The sequence below is a fragment of the Haliotis cracherodii genome, unplaced genomic scaffold (assembly GCF_022045235.1).
Source record: "Haliotis cracherodii isolate W230 unplaced genomic scaffold, xgHalCrac1.p SCAF_5, whole genome shotgun sequence".
Taxonomy (NCBI): Eukaryota; Metazoa; Mollusca; class Gastropoda; order Lepetellida; family Haliotidae; genus Haliotis; species Haliotis cracherodii.
The window spans coordinates 69,944,672-69,960,291 of NW_027266308.1; the positions used below are offsets into that span (position 1 = coordinate 69,944,672).

A 15,620-nucleotide genomic window follows, 5' to 3' on the forward strand; every position below is an offset into this window, starting at 1 on the left:
TACGAACAACAACCAGCAAACGAAAGATGTGACATGTAAAGAACAATGTGTACCAAAGAACGTCAGTTCACAAAAAGGACACCGAACTACAAAAGGACAATGTTAACAATAAAGAACACCAGATGGCGACATAATTTGTTGTCCTTTATTTTAACTTTGTATTTTTTTACCAAATGGCCGCCCACACCAGAGCCTGGTACTCACTGAGTCTGGCCTATCTGTCCCGCCAGGGAGTTCCACTCTCTGTCCATGGCCTTCTTCTGGGCCTCCAGCTCCATCTGTTTGGCCTTGGGCAGGACGGCCTTGATCTTCTCAAGCTGAGCAGCTGCAGATGCTCTCTTCTCCTCCCCTTCCTCCAGTCCTGTCATCAGGTCCTTGATGGTAGACAGCTTTGCCTCCACACTGTAGCGGTCTCCACCGATGTCGTCGCACCAGGAGACCTTCTCCTTGGCCTGGTTGAGCCATCGCGCCTGCTGCTGCTGGGCCTCTAGACAGTGTTGTTCCAGAGTCCCCTGCAGGGAGTCCTCTATCCGCTCAGCGCGGCCTGCCAGAGCATCAAACTTCTTTGACATTACGTTGGCATCCTTGGCTAGGTTTGACATTTCTGAGGATGGGTATTTGGCTTGAAGTGAGCGTGTCTTGGCTTGTATGTCAGCCATTCTTTGTTTGTGCTGTGCAAATTCTTCTTGTAGTTCCTAAAACCAAACATATACTTATCTTAAGAGGGAAAAAATTGTCTTCAAATAATTATGTCTGTCTAAATAAGTATTGGAGAGTTTCTAATCTACACAAAATCATAATCCATATGCAATTCACACCATCTTCCATGAATCTGTCAGTGAATCATTGCTTACCTTTGATTCCATGAATCTGGCAATGATGTCATCGTCACTGCCAGTCACATCGTCACATTTGGCTAGTCTCTCCTTCATCTTGTTCATCCACTCAGTTTCAGCATCAATGGCTTCCTGTAGCTGCTTTTGTTCATCAGAGAAATTGGACATGACAGACTCCAACTGACCGGCTGTTTCCGATGCATGCTCGAACTTGGCAATGATATCCCGCATCTCCTGCTCCATGCCAGGCAAGTCATGACCTCCATTCAACTCACGAAGGTCATTCATCTTCTGGTTGATCTCCTTCAGGACCTCTTGAAAGTAGGGAGCTTCTTCCTGCAGTCAGATGAAATATGGGATGAGTGAGTGAGTGAGTGAGTGAGTGAGTGAGTGAGTGAGTGAGTGAGTGAGTGAGTGAGTGAGATCATTGCAGCATTAACTTTACAAATGTCAAGCCTCAAGGCCAGGTCAGTGTATGATAAATCGTATTCCTCTTCCTCCATGTCTCAATGACAATGTAGACGTGTCTGGGTCTAGTAATTGGGCTAGTAGTGAGATCATGATGTAACGACATACCTTGAACTTGAGCAGCCTGCTCTCCACGCTGACGGCATCATCAAAGTTCTTGAGGCTGTCGTCCAGCTTGTTGCCCATTGAGTTGACCCAAGCTGCCACTTCGTCCTTGCCGGACTGCAGCTGGTCCCAGCACACCAGCTGGGCTTCCAGGTTCTCCCGGTGATCATCAATGATGGTCTGAGACAACAGCAAATATGTCATGATATTTCCAAGTTTATATACAAATCTTACATGTTCCTGATTCTGAGGAAAAGAATTCTGAGGAAAAGATATACAGTGACATTACAGCCATGAACTAGTCATTTGAAACGACTTCAGATTAGATTAGAGTTATCTCCCTTGTGTTCACCATGCGCCATGGTTAAACAGTACCCTATGGTGGTAGCTTGTATTTAATTTCCTGTTTAAGCCTGCGTGTTCCACGACCCACACTGTGAAAAATATATAGTGACATCCTAGTCATTTGAATATGACTTCATTCAGTAGATTAGAGTTATCTCCCCTGTGTTGACCATTCGACATAGCGAAACACTACCCTATGGCGGTAGTCTTGTATTATTGACTGTTCCATGACCCACCCTGTTGGCAGTCTCCCACTTGTGGTTGACATCATCTAGGTCGGCCTCCACAGTTTCGCACTGGAAGCCCGGGACCTTGGCCAGTTCCTCCAGGAGTTGCATGCCCTTGGTGTTCATTTGGTCCAGCTGGGTCTGGTTGGCATGCAGCTCAAACTCTGCATTCTGGAACACACAGCACACCAAGTAACAACAGAAACCACAACAACATGACTGCTTTGCAAGTATTCTTCCGATAGTAATGTTTGTTGATACATCAAAGAAACGCTGAGGCCTAATTATGAGTACCCTGTATGGTTACAGACTCAGAAGAAGCCCACCCCATGTACTGAGACCCATGAGTACCCTGTATGGTTATAGACTCAGAAGAAGCCCACCCCATGTACTGAGACCCATGAGTAACCTGTATGGTTATAGACTCAGAAGAAGCCCACCCCATGTACTGAGACCCATGAGTACCCTGTATGGTTACAGACTCAGAAGAAGCCCGTCCCATGTACTGAGACCCATGAGTACCCTGTATGGTTACAGACTCAGAAGAAGCCCACCCCATGTACTGAGACCCATGAGTACCCTGTATGGTTACAGACTCAGAAGAAGCCCGTCCCATGTACTGAGACCCATAAGTACCCTGTATGGTTACAGACTCAGAAGAAGCCCACCCCATGTACTGAGACCCATGAGTACCCTGTATGGTTACAGACTCAGAAGAAGCCCGTCCCATGTACTGAGACCCATGAATACCCTGTATTGTTACAGACTCAGAAGAAGCCCATCCCATGTACTGAGACCCATGAGTACCCTGTATGGTTACAGACCCAGAAGAAGACCATCCCATGTACTGAGACCCATGAGTACCCTGTATGGTTACAGACTCAGAAGAAGCCCGTCCCATGTACTGAGACCCATGAGTACCCTGTATGGTTACAGACTCAGAAGAAGCCCATCCCATGTACTGAGACCCATGAGTACCCTGTATGGTTACAGACTCAGAAGAAGCCCATCCCATGTACTGAGACCCATGAGTACCCTGTATGGTTACAGACCCAGAAGAAGACCATCCCATGTACTGAGACCCATGAGTACCCTGTATGGTTACAGACTCAGAAGAAGCCCGTCCCATGTACTGAGACCCATGAGTACCCTGTATGGTTACAGACTCAGAAGAAGCCCGTCCCATGTACTGAGACCCATGAGTACCCTGTATGGTTACAGACTCAGAAGAAGCCCACCCCATGTACTGAGAGCCATGAGTACCCTGTATGGTTACAGACTCAGAAGAAGCCCGTCCCATGTACTGAGACCCATGAGTACCCTGTATGGTTACAGACTCAGAAGAAGCCCACCCCATGTACTGAGACCCATGAGTACCCTGTATGGTTACAGACTCAGAAGAAGCCCGTCCCATGTACTGAGACCCATGAGTACCCTGTATGGTTACAGACCCAGAAGAAGCCCATCCCATGTACTGAGAGCCATGAGTACCCTGTATGGTTACAGACTCAGAAGAAGCCCGTCCCATGTACTGAGACCCATGAATACCCTGTATGGTTACAGACCCAGAAGAAGCCCATCCCATGTACTGAGAGCCATGAGTACCCTGTATGGTTACAGACTCAGAAGAAGCCCGTCCCATGTACTGAGACCCATGAGTACCCTGTATGGTTACAGACTCAGAAGAAGCCCGTCCCATGTACTGAGACCCATGAATACCCTGTATTGTTACAGACTCAGAAGAAGCCCATCCCATGTACTGAGACCCATGAGTACCCTGTATGGTTACAGACTCAGAAGAAGCCCGTCCCATGTACTGAGACCCATGAATACCCTGTATGGTTACAGACCCAGAAGAAGCCCATCCCATGTACTGAGAGCCATGAGTACCCTGTATGGTTACAGACTCAGAAGAAGCCCACCCCATGTACTGAGACCCATGAGTACCCTGTATGGTTATAGACTCAGAAGAAGCCCGTCCCATGTCCTGAGACCCATGAGTACCCTGTATGGTTATAGACCCAGAAGAAGCCCGTCCCAACTGACTTTACCTTGTGCTGGTCCAGACTCTTTTTGACGTCTGCTGGGTTGGAGAAAGCGATCTGTTGATTGACTAGTGGGTTGACGTCGTCCAGCACTCGGACCACACCCGTCTTGGCCTCGTTGTACTGCTGCCACAGACTGCCCACTGAGTTGAGGTACTGGTGTTTTTCAGCGATGGTGGCCTGCACGCCCTCCCATACCTGGTTAACCTCACTCAGCTGAGTCTGAAGGGTGGCGGCTTTGCTGGGGTCAGACTGCATGATCTGCCGACCTAGTTCGCGCAGTTGTTCATACTCGGGATTGTTTGCGTACATGTCATCTCGAATATCCTTGAAAAACAAAGATCAATGATCAACTAAGGGTTAGTACCAAGACATAATTGTCTTATAACAACTTACTTATACAACTACTTTTCTTATACCATGAATTCATTATCAGTGATATGCCTGTTCACCCAGCAGAGAATGGGAACTGGTAGGTAAGATGCTCAGTCATGTGACTATTAACCTTCTAGCGCCTAACAGGCAACTTTAGTTGTATACTGCCAAGGGAGCAGGGAATGCAAATTGTGTGCTGTTCCACTGACCAGGATTATAATGTATCGCTTAGACCATAGGGTGTGGATTTGGCCCATCATAAATATGCTAATTATTGTCAATGTTATAACCTGACACGAACCTCTACTTCTCTAATGAGTTCTTTCAGCCCCTGTAGGCTGGACTTGTCCACAGCAGCCGAGGCGATCCTGTCCTGGATCTCCTGGAGCTTAAGGACCAGCTGGTCCTTCTTGACCACAAAGTCATCACTGAGCTGTGCCAGCTCCCCGAGGTGATTCTCCTTCTGCTGTGCTGCCTCCGACACTGTGTCACACAGATGCTCCAGGCTCTGCAGCTCAGAGTTGAAGTGCAGCGTCCGCTGAGTGGCTCGGTCTTTGATGATCATCTGGGAAGCCCCCATCAAGTCATCCAGCCCGTCTGCCTGCTTGTTCCAGCCGCTCATGCTGGCCTTCAGTTCCGTGATCTCCCTCTTGATATTGTTGACCTCTGCCTCCGTGAGGTCGGGAGACTGTAGGCGGGCCTGAAGAGACTTCAGCTTAGCCTGGGCCTCCTTGTGGTCGTCGTTGTACTTTGTCCAGTTGTCACATAGATTTTCCCGGTTCTGAATCAGGTCCTCAATCTTTGTGTAACCTTCCATGATCCGGTCAAACCGGTCACTGAGCACAGCTGCCTCATCTTTGGAGCAGTTTTGCACCATCTCCTTGAACTCCTGCTGCAGGGCTTGGAAGACAGGGTCGTGCTGGCCACACTCTCCTCGCAGACCCTGGAACACAAGCGAGACATTCAACATCTCACCGACAAAAGTAGAACATTGTCGTTCATCCTCATCTGAAGCTGCATCTAATCATCAGCACTTATCACCCACTGTTCCTTCATGACACACCTGAACAATGTCAACTGTTTTATCCTTACACGACAGAAATAGTACACAGCAGAGATGGTACACGACAGAGTTGGAACACAACACTCACCTGTAGCTTAGCAAGTTCATCAGCAACCTCATCAGAGTATATTTCACTTCCAGTATCCAGTTTCCTCTGAATTTTCTTCACCCATTTCTCGAAGTCTTGCATGCGACCGTAAAAGTCACGTCGATGTTGTACGGCTGTAGTCAACATCTTCTGCCGTTCCAGAACCCCAGTGTTGATGTCATTCCAGGTCTGTTTGATGTCATCCTGCTTCTGCTTGAGCTTGTTGAGGCCGTCTGGGCTGGCGTACGGCTGCACCTGCTCAAACCGCCGCTGCAACGCATTCATCTGCGGCTGCTGACTGCGGACCTCATCCTGTAGTGCCTGCAGCAGGAAAATACACACCACTGTAGCAAACTGTAGCAACCCCAACTGTAGCCAATCCAGCTGTAGTAACCCCAACTGTTGCAACCTCAGCTTAGCAAACCCAGCTATAGCGATGGCAGCTGTAGCAACCCAAGCTGTAGCAAATACCATAATAGTATACATCACCTCAGTAAACACCATTAAAGTAAACATCACCTCAGTAAACACAATTATAATAAACATAACCTCAGTAAACAGCATTGTAGTAAACATCATAACAGTAAACAACACCTTAGTTAACACCATAAAAGTAAACACCGTAAAGTAAACACCAAGAAAAGTAAACATCACCTCAGTAAACACCATTAGATGAAACATTACCTCAGTAAACACCATAAAAGGAAACACCATGAAGTAAACATCACCTCAGTAAACACCATTAAAGTAAACACTATTAAAGTAAACATCACCTCAGTAAACATAATTATGGTAAACATCATGAATGTAAACATCACGTTAGTAAACACCATTAAAGAAAACACCATAAAAGTAAACATCACCTCAGTTAACACCAATAAAGTAAACACCATAAAAGTAAACACCCCTTAGTAAACACCAGTTAAGTAAACACCATTAAAGTCAACATTACTAAAGTAAACATCGCCTTAGTAAACACTATTGAAGTAAACACCATAAAAGTAAACAACACCTTAGTAAACACCATTAAAGTAAACACCATTAAAGTAAACACCGTAAAAGTAAACAACACTTTGGAAAACACCATTAAAGTAAACACCATAAAGTAAACATCACCTCAGTAAACACCATAAAAGTAAACAACACCTTACTAAACACCATTAAAGTTAACACTTTAAAGTCAACATTACTTAAGTAAACATCACCTCAGTAAACACCATTAAAGTAACCATCACTTCAGTAACCATCACCCCAGTAAACATCACCCCAGGAAACACCATTAAAGTAACCATCACCCCAGTAAACATCACCCCAGGAAACACCATTAAAGTAACCATCACCCCAGGAAACACCATTAAAGTAACCATCCCCTCAGTAAACATCACCCCAGTAAACATCACCCCAGGAAACACCATTAAAGTAACCATCACCTCAGTAAACACCCCCCAGTAAACATTCCCCCAGTAAACATCCCCCCCAGTAAACACCATCAAATTAAACATCACCCCAGTAAACACCATCATAGTAAACATCACCCCAGTAAACACCATCATAGTAAACATCACCCCAGTAAACACCATCATAGTAAACATCACCCCAGTAAACACCATCATAGTAAACATCACCCCAGTAAACACCATCATAGTAAGCACCCCAGTAAACACCATCATAGTAACCATCACCTCAGTAAACATCCCCACAGTAACCATCACCCCAGTAAACACCATCATAGTAGACCTCCCTAAGGCTGCCCGTAGTCAACTGCTTACCTTGGCCAGGGCAAGCTCGTGCTCCAGCACCTGGATGTCTGTGGTGGATGTGTTGGGATCCTGGGCCAGTCGGTTCTGAAACTTCTGTAGTGTCTCCATGAAGTTGTCCTGCTCTTCATCGAAGGCTGTCCATGCTCCGAACATCTTGTCCATGCGGTGTGTGCGTTCCTCTGAGGCAACAAGAATGTTCCCCCATCGACCTTGAATGACCTCAAGCTCTCGGGGCATGTCGGGCTGCTCCATTAGGTAACCGGCCTCCGTGTTCATCTTCTCAAACAGAGGCAGGTGCTCCTCCGCCTCTTGAAGGAAGCTCTGGTTACATAAAAAGATGAATAGGGATATCACAAACTTGTCCACGGAAGATCATTTGTGATCACCATCAGCTTCAACTAATTTACTTGCTCATACTGAGGCTGTATTTACCAAACCAGAAAGTTACTAGATTGATTTGGCTTGTGCATAAATCCATACTTATAAATATGAGTGAGTGAGTGAGTTGGGTTTTACATCACTTCTAGCAATATTCCAGCAATATCAAGGCGGGGACACCAGAAATGGGCTTCACACATTGTACCCATGTGGGGAATTGAACCTGGGCCATCGGTGTGTCCAGCGCTCGCTTAAACCACGAGGCTACCACACCGCCCCTCCTGAATATGAACTGAATTTATAAAACAGATGCCATGTAGAGAAGCAACATATCTGACCTGGTGGACGTCGTACAGCTGGCGCGCCTCCTCCAGTGACCCACATTTGGGCGGCTCTGTGGCACAGTACTTCTCGGCCTTGACGATCCACGGCAACAGCTGCTCCTGCAGGCGCTGGTACTCCTGCCAGTGGATGACGTTGCCCGACAGGGTGGTACTGCGGTCCTTGGCCCTGGCACACAGACTCTCCCACTGCCGCCGCAGGGTTGTCAGCTTCGACTTCAGCGCAGCCGTCTCCCGCGATCGGAAGTTGTTGGACAGTCCGCGGGCATCCTTCTCCAGTGTCTCCAGGGTGATGTGGTTCTCATAAACCTCTGACGCGATCGCCTGGAAGCAAGCGCTAGATGATTACTTCAGTATAACCAACAAGGTAGAAAGGGGACACAATAAAAGAGTACATCTTGGGTTTATTTATAACAAGTAACCATGCGAATGTAATTAACCACCCCACAGTAAGTAACCATCCTAAATATATGTGTGTCTGTTGGTCCTTACCTCAGCCTTGGTCAGCTGCTGTTCCGGCAAGTCCCGCTTATTCTCGTACACTTCATTAAGTCTGGTCTCTTTCACATTCAGCCAATCACAGAAGTTGTTTAGTCTCTTGTAGTACTCTGACCACTTCGCAATGGTTGCCTCAAGGTCAGCCAATTTAGCATTGAGACGCACAGATACATTCTCCAAGCGTTTGTCAATATCTGACATCTCAGTTTTGAGTGGTCCCCGACGTTCTCGACTAGCTCCTTCCGCCAGGGCAGCGTTAAGCTTCTGCATCTCAGAGATGCTGCCCTTCAGCTTGTTCAGGGTTGAGTGGAGTTCCTGGGGACAAGCAACATTCTACTACATCTGATGCTCAGGGAGGGGGACATACTTCATACATGAAACACTGGTAGTCAGTCACTGAACACGAGACAACACACTTCATATAGATAATTCAGTTGTTTTATTTGACATTTTAGAATAATATTTTGATTGGTACAAATATATCCTACACTGACATACTGTTATTATTACTGCAACCATTAATTAATTAATTAATTACAAGAGTTTACAAGTTTCATCTTCATAACAGAATCTTAAATCTTGATAATTCTGATCTGTGTGTAATCAAGTTCTGACTGTGCTGAGACGAAGCACCCACCTTCTTGAAAAAGTAGACACAATTTATGGTTAACAACTTTCCGTATAGATCCTTATACCATTGTCAGCCTCGCTTTTCGGTATAGATCCTTATACCATTGTCAGCCTCGCTTTTCAGTATAGATCCTTATACCATTGTCAGCCTCGCTTTTCAGTATAGATCCTTATACCATTGTCAGCCTCGCTTTTCAGTATAGATCCTTATACCATTGTCAGCCTCGCTTTTCAGTATAGATCCTTATACCATTGTCAGCCTCGCTTTTCAGTATAGATCCTTATACCATTGTCAGCCTCGCTTTTGGGCATAGATCCTTATACCATTACCAGCCTCGCTTTTCGGTATAGATCCTTATACCACTGTCAGGAGTGCTTTTCGGTATAGATCCTTATACCATTGTCAGCCTCGCTTTTTTGGTATAAATCCTCATACCATTGTCAGCCTCGCTTTTCGGTATAGATCCTTATACCACTGTCAGCCTTGCTTTTCGGTATAGATCCTTATACCATTGTCAGCCTCGCTTTTTTGGTATAGATCCTCATACCATTGTCAGCCTATACCGAAACTTCTCCTTTACAGTAAATAAAGAAGTGGTCATTCATAAATTATGTCTACTTTGTCATCAGTCAACTCTTAAGTAATGCCTATCAAAGAAAGCACCCACCTTCTTGGCCTGGAGGTCCTTCTGAGCCATGTCCTGGCCGGTGGCGATGGACGGCTTGTCCAGCTCGGCCTCTGCCCGCTTCAGGTACTGCATCAGCTGCCCCTTCTCACCCTCGTACTGCTCCCAGTCGTGCACCGTTTTCTGCAAACAACAACAACAGCCGTACAGGCAACAACACCAGTAGAAACAACAACAGCCCTACAGGCAACAACACCAGTAGAAACAACAACAGCCAAACAGGCAACAACACCAGTCGAAACAACAACAGCCGTACAGGCAACAACACCAGTAGAAACAACAACAGCCAAACAGGCAACAACACCTCTAGAAACAACAACAGCCAAACAGGCAACAACACCAGTAGAAACAACAACAGCCAAACAGGCAACAACACCAGTCGAAACAACAACAGCCGTACAGGCAACAACACCAGTAGAAACAACAACAGCCAAACAGGCAACATCACCAGTAGAAACAACAACAGCCAAACAGGCAACATCACCAGTCGAAACAACAACAGCCCTACAGGCAACAACACCAGTAGAAACAACAACAGCCCTACAGGCAACAACACCAGTCGAAACAACAACACCAACAGCATCATGGTGTACAGCCAAGTCAGCCATGGTAACAAATGTTATATTTGGGATAACACTTTCTTAGTAAGTTTCAGATTCTGGTACTTTTTCAGGTTGAGTCCCACCCGGGATTCGAACCCACACTGCCAGAGTGAGGCACCTAATCGCCAGCACACAAAATCAGCAATGTAACCCACTCAGCCATCGAGGCTTCCACAAAAATGAAAGTCTGACAACTTGAAGTCTAGATCACATACTTTGTGTTCCTCTCTGACCATTGTGTATATTCCCACTGCTCCCATGGCTGAAAGCTATGAACACACAATGCCATTAGAGAAAGCAGTCAAATGTAACAACTGTCACATTTGGGATAACACTTTCTCAGGCAACAACACTCGTAGAAACAACAACAGCGGTACAGGCAACAACACTCGAAGAAACAACAACAGCATTGCGGTGCAGCCAAGTCAGCCATTGACAGCCATTAACAGCCTATTAACAGTTGATAGTGTATCACAGGAAAGCACTCCATCATTATGATGGCCTCATATGCTGCACAGCTTGAGAAACTAAATATTAGAATTCTTACAAGAGAATCATTACATATGATAATCTAAGCGTATGTCCAACATAGCCCTCCTGGCCTTGTGTGACCTTCCAGTGTCATTGCCAGTGTGTTGCAACATCAGCAAGGCAGCTATTTCTGTCAGGAGCAATTGTACCGAGGGATAATTTTCCCCCATTCAGGTAGCTTCCTTAACCCACAGCATCCTACTGCCTGTTGTAGATGTTAGCATTGCAGTCATCATGCACTGGAAGTTGGCTATCTGAGTGGGGCCCTGATCTGCCTGATGCTACTCAAACACTGCGACTCCATGTAAGGGAGATAATCCCTGCCAGTCAAGATTGTTGGTGATTACAGCAGATCAATAACTTCACCTGTAGCACCAGGGTGGGGAGGAGGGGGGAGGAGGGGGAGGAGGGGGATGAGGGGGGATGCCAGGTAAGGATGCATCGCTAATGTATCACATGGACAGATTGGACTTGTCAGGAGTGAGACAATACGTATACAGTTCAGTACCTGTAGTTTGGTTAGTTTGGCTCGTGCTAGTTCATTTGTGTCTTTCCATTTCCGTGAGAGGTCGTCCACAGTCTTGCTGACGAAGGACGGAGCATTACGCTCCCTCTGCAGCCTCTTCCCAGCCTCAATGTCGGCGTTGATGTTGGGAGCCTCAGCCTCTAGTCGACTCATGATAGACTGAAACAGACAACCCAGGTGAGAGTACCACTCTTACACATAGACAGCACTGCCACCTCGTCTACAACATCAACTACATCGTCTACAACATCAACTACATCATCTACAACATCAACTACATACGTCACAAAACAACATGCAGGTAAAATATGGAACAAAACTACAGCCACTTATCTTAAAAAAATTACAAATATAGACAATTAATTTCTAAATCTCTCGTAATATATTATTATGCTTGGATCTAACATATTTTCTCATTTCTGCTTGGCTACATATTTGGTGTTGACAATCGTGAATGTAAAGTACGGCAGGACTGGTGACGCGTCTGCTGGCTGGGTTAGGGTTCAGTTGCGACCTTGTCAAGCCATTATATCAGCAAAGGAAACAATGTAGACAGGAAGGATAGGACTAAACTTAAATCCTTGAAGGGATGGCTTTTCTAGAAAACATAGTAATTATTATAATAAAATTTTATGAAATTTTAGGACAGGTGACATACATAAAAAATCCCTGATGTTAAGATACAATGAGTTAATGAGAGATCACTTTCATAATGACCAAATCACTGAAATTTGAAGATAGAGGGAAATGCCTGTTTTGTCCAATTGCTGAACTAAGTGGTCATGATATGTTTAAATATCAATTACAGTAAAGTACGGTTATAACGAACTCAAAGGGACTTCTAATTTTAGTTCGTTATAACCGTAGTTCGTTATAAGCATATATACAGCATAACTACAGCAAATAGTCGGGACCAAAAAGTAAGTTTGTTATATCCGTCAGTTCGTTATAAGCGTGTTCGTTATAACCGTAGTTTACTGTACTTGATACTATGAAAGACACGTCTCTGCTAATATGTAGAAGTGTGCTGCTCTGTTTGCACCTTCATTCTGCATGTGTGTCCAGCTCGTGGTGAAAAGACACGTCAATGAATCAATAACCACATCTGACTTTATTCAGACAAAATAAACATTTTAAAATACCTATCTAAGAGAGTTACACAACTTCAAAAAAGACCAGCTGATATGTATAAGGTTGATATGGAGGCCATGTGCCTCTCTACAGCAGCCACATCCCTGTGGATGATATGATGGCTACATCATAGCAGACTGTCCCATGTGGCCTGTACTATTAATCATGATGGTGAATGTGATGGCTACATCACTCATAGCAGACTGTCCCATGTGGCCTGTACTATTAATCATGATGGTGAATGTGATGGCTACATCACTCATAGCAGACTGTCCCATGTGGCCTGTACTATTAATCATGATGGTGAATATAAAGGAATTAAGATTAATGAACAAGCAACTGCAGACATCACAGGAGTTATTCCCAGTCGTATCCCAACCCCACGCTAACACGAGACGGATGTCAGACAGCTATACCGCGGCCCCGGACGGCCAAGCAACACAAGAAGGAATAAGTAAAGGTGGACGGCTCACATGGTTACAGTAACGCACTCAGGTTAAGTAGCCAGAACTTACCAGGATGCCCACGCCGCGACCCTGGGTAGAGAAGCAGAGTCATCATTGGTGGCAGTTGGGCATGAGGGGTGGGGGTGGAGGAGGGGTGAGGGTGGAGGACGGGTGAGCGTGGAGGAGGGATGGGGGTGGAGGAGGGATGAGGGTGGAGGAGGGATGAGGGTGGAGGAGGGGTGGGGATATAGAAAGGGTGGGACAGTGGAGGATTGAGGGTGGAGGAGCGGTGAGGGTGGAGGAGGGGTGAGGGTGGAGGAGGGGTGAGGGTGGAGGAGGAGTGAGGTTGGAGGAAGAATGGGGTGGAGGAGGGGTGAGGGTGGAGGAGGGGTGAGGGTGGAGGAGGGGTGAGGTTGGAGGAAGAATGGGGTGGAGGAGGGGTGAGGGTGGAGGAAGAATGGGGTGGAGGAGGGGTTAGGGTGGAGGAAGGGTAGGGGAGGAGGACGGATGAGAGTGGAGAAGGGGTGAGGGTGGAGGAGGGGTGGGGGTGGAGGAGGGGTGGGGGTGGAGGAGAAGTGAGGGTGGAGGAGGGATGGGGGTGGAGGAGGGATGAGGGTGGAGGAGGGGTGGGGGTATAGAAAGGGTGGGACAGTGGAGGATTGAGGGTGGAGGAGCGGTGAGGGTGGAGGAGCGGTGAGGGTGGAGGAGGGGTGAGGGTGGAGGAAGAATGGGGTGGAGGAGGGGTTAGGGTGGAGGAAGGGTAGGGGAGGAGGACGGATGAGAGTGGAGAAGGGGTGAGGGTGGAGGAGGGATGGGGGTGGAGAAGGGTCCGGGGTGGATGAGGGGTGAGGGTGGAGGAGGGGTCGGGTGGAGGAGGGGTGGGGGTGGAGGAGAAGTGAGGGTGGAGGAGGGGTGGGGGTGGAGGATGGATGAGAGTGGAGTGGAGGAGGGATGAGGGTGGAGGGGGGCATGGGGGTGGAGAAGGGTCGGGGGTGAATGCAGGGTGGGGTTGGAGGAGAAGTGAGGGTGGAGGAGGGGTGGGGGTGGAGGAAGGGTGGGGTGGAGGAGGGGATGGGGTGGAGGAGAAGTGAGGGTGGAGGAGGGATGGGGGTGGAGGAGGGGTGGGGTTGGAGGAAGGGTGGGGTGGAGGAGGGGTGGGGGTGGAGGAGGGGTGGGGGTGGAGGAGAAGTGAGGGTGGAGGAGGGGTGGGGGTGGAGGATGGATGAGAGTGGAGTGGAGGAGGGATGAGGGTGGAGGGGGGCATGGGGGTGGAGAAGGGTCGGGGGTGAATGCAGGGTGGGGTTGGAGGAGAAGTGAGGGTGGAGGAGGGGTGGGGGTGGAGGAAGGGTGGGGTGGAGGAGGGGATGGGGTGGAGGAGAAGTGAGGGTGGAGGAGGGTTTGGGGTGGAGGAAGGGTGTGGGTGAGGAGAGGTGTAATGATGGGGTATGGGGATGGTGTGTGCGTGTGGCACGTGGGGACAGTTGACATGGGAGGTGTAGATGATGTCAGAAAGACACATTCAGAGTTTCACTCCGTACACAGGTAGTTCTTAACTCAGGGTATTTCAGGAAGGATATTTACAAACCACAAGTCATATGGCCAATGATATGGAGCCATGGTTGTGTATGTTGTCATGGTGACAGGATACAGACAAGCCATGCTGTTACAGAGACTATCAGTGAGACCTGCACAACACACGACCCCATCTCACCTCATGTTCCTGCAGGTACGCCCGAGCGTCGTCCAGACTGTCTATAGCTGGATGCTCCATCACCTGCCTCTGAGTCTCGTCAAGCCAGTTGGCACGGCGCTCCAAGTTGTCTCGGTACTCAAAACTCTTTGTGAACACGGAGGACTTCTCTGACGTGTTCTTCATGCCGGAGTCCAGCTTCCCAAACTTGTCCATGATCTCCCTCAGCCGACTCTTCTCCTTGCTGCCATCAGCACCTGGTTCGTCTTTCAACAGTTGGTCGAGGTTCTCAGACAGCCACTTGGCGTCATCCATGTACTTGCTCTTGTTCCGCATCGCTTTCTGCATCCACAAGAAGAAGACATGGGGAATATGGCACAACACAATAGGTGACGGCATATAACAACACCTGTGTAATCTGGATTGGCATATAACAACACCTGTGTATTCTGGATTGGCATATAACAACATCTGTGTATTCTGGATTGGCATATAACAACATCTGTGTATTCTGGATTGGCATATAACAACACCTGTGTAATCTGGATTGGCATATAACAACACCTGTGTATTCTGGATTGGCATATAACAACATCTGTGTAATCTGGATTGGCATATAACAACACCTGTGTAATCTGGATTGGCATATAACAACATCTGTGTATTCTGGATTGGCATATAACAACACCTGTGTATTCTGGATTGGCATATAACAACACCTGTGTAATCTGGATTGGCATATAACAACACCTGTGTAATCTGGATTGGCATATAACAACACCTGTGTATTCTGGATTGGCATATAACAACACCTGTGTATTCTGGATTGGCATATAACAACATCTGTGT

At 47.2% G+C, this 15,620-nt stretch overlaps 1 protein-coding gene across 10 annotated transcripts in view; it reads right to left on the reverse strand.

Annotated features, from left to right (window-relative positions):
- LOC139442832 (muscle-specific protein 300 kDa-like) overlaps nucleotides 1–15,620 on the reverse strand; it is a 265,153-nt gene that overhangs the window by 195,791 nt on the left and 53,742 nt on the right. For all 10 annotated transcript variants that reach the window (XM_071223727.1, XM_071223730.1, XM_071223728.1 and 7 more), the window contains 13 exons: nucleotides 14,793–15,113; nucleotides 11,487–11,663; nucleotides 9,828–9,968; nucleotides 8,524–8,844; nucleotides 8,029–8,355; nucleotides 7,322–7,633; nucleotides 5,553–5,873; nucleotides 4,703–5,344; nucleotides 4,033–4,353; nucleotides 1,991–2,152; nucleotides 1,413–1,589; nucleotides 855–1,172; nucleotides 205–695 (listed from right to left, as the gene is read on the reverse strand). In XM_071223727.1, the coding sequence (XP_071079828.1) occupies nucleotides 205–695; nucleotides 855–1,172; nucleotides 1,413–1,589; nucleotides 1,991–2,152; nucleotides 4,033–4,353; nucleotides 4,703–5,344; nucleotides 5,553–5,873; nucleotides 7,322–7,633; nucleotides 8,029–8,355; nucleotides 8,524–8,844; nucleotides 9,828–9,968; nucleotides 11,487–11,663; nucleotides 14,793–15,113 (4,031 nt within the window). The remainder of the gene's footprint in view (nucleotides 1–204; nucleotides 696–854; nucleotides 1,173–1,412; nucleotides 1,590–1,990; nucleotides 2,153–4,032; nucleotides 4,354–4,702; nucleotides 5,345–5,552; nucleotides 5,874–7,321; nucleotides 7,634–8,028; nucleotides 8,356–8,523; nucleotides 8,845–9,827; nucleotides 9,969–11,486; nucleotides 11,664–14,792; nucleotides 15,114–15,620) is intronic.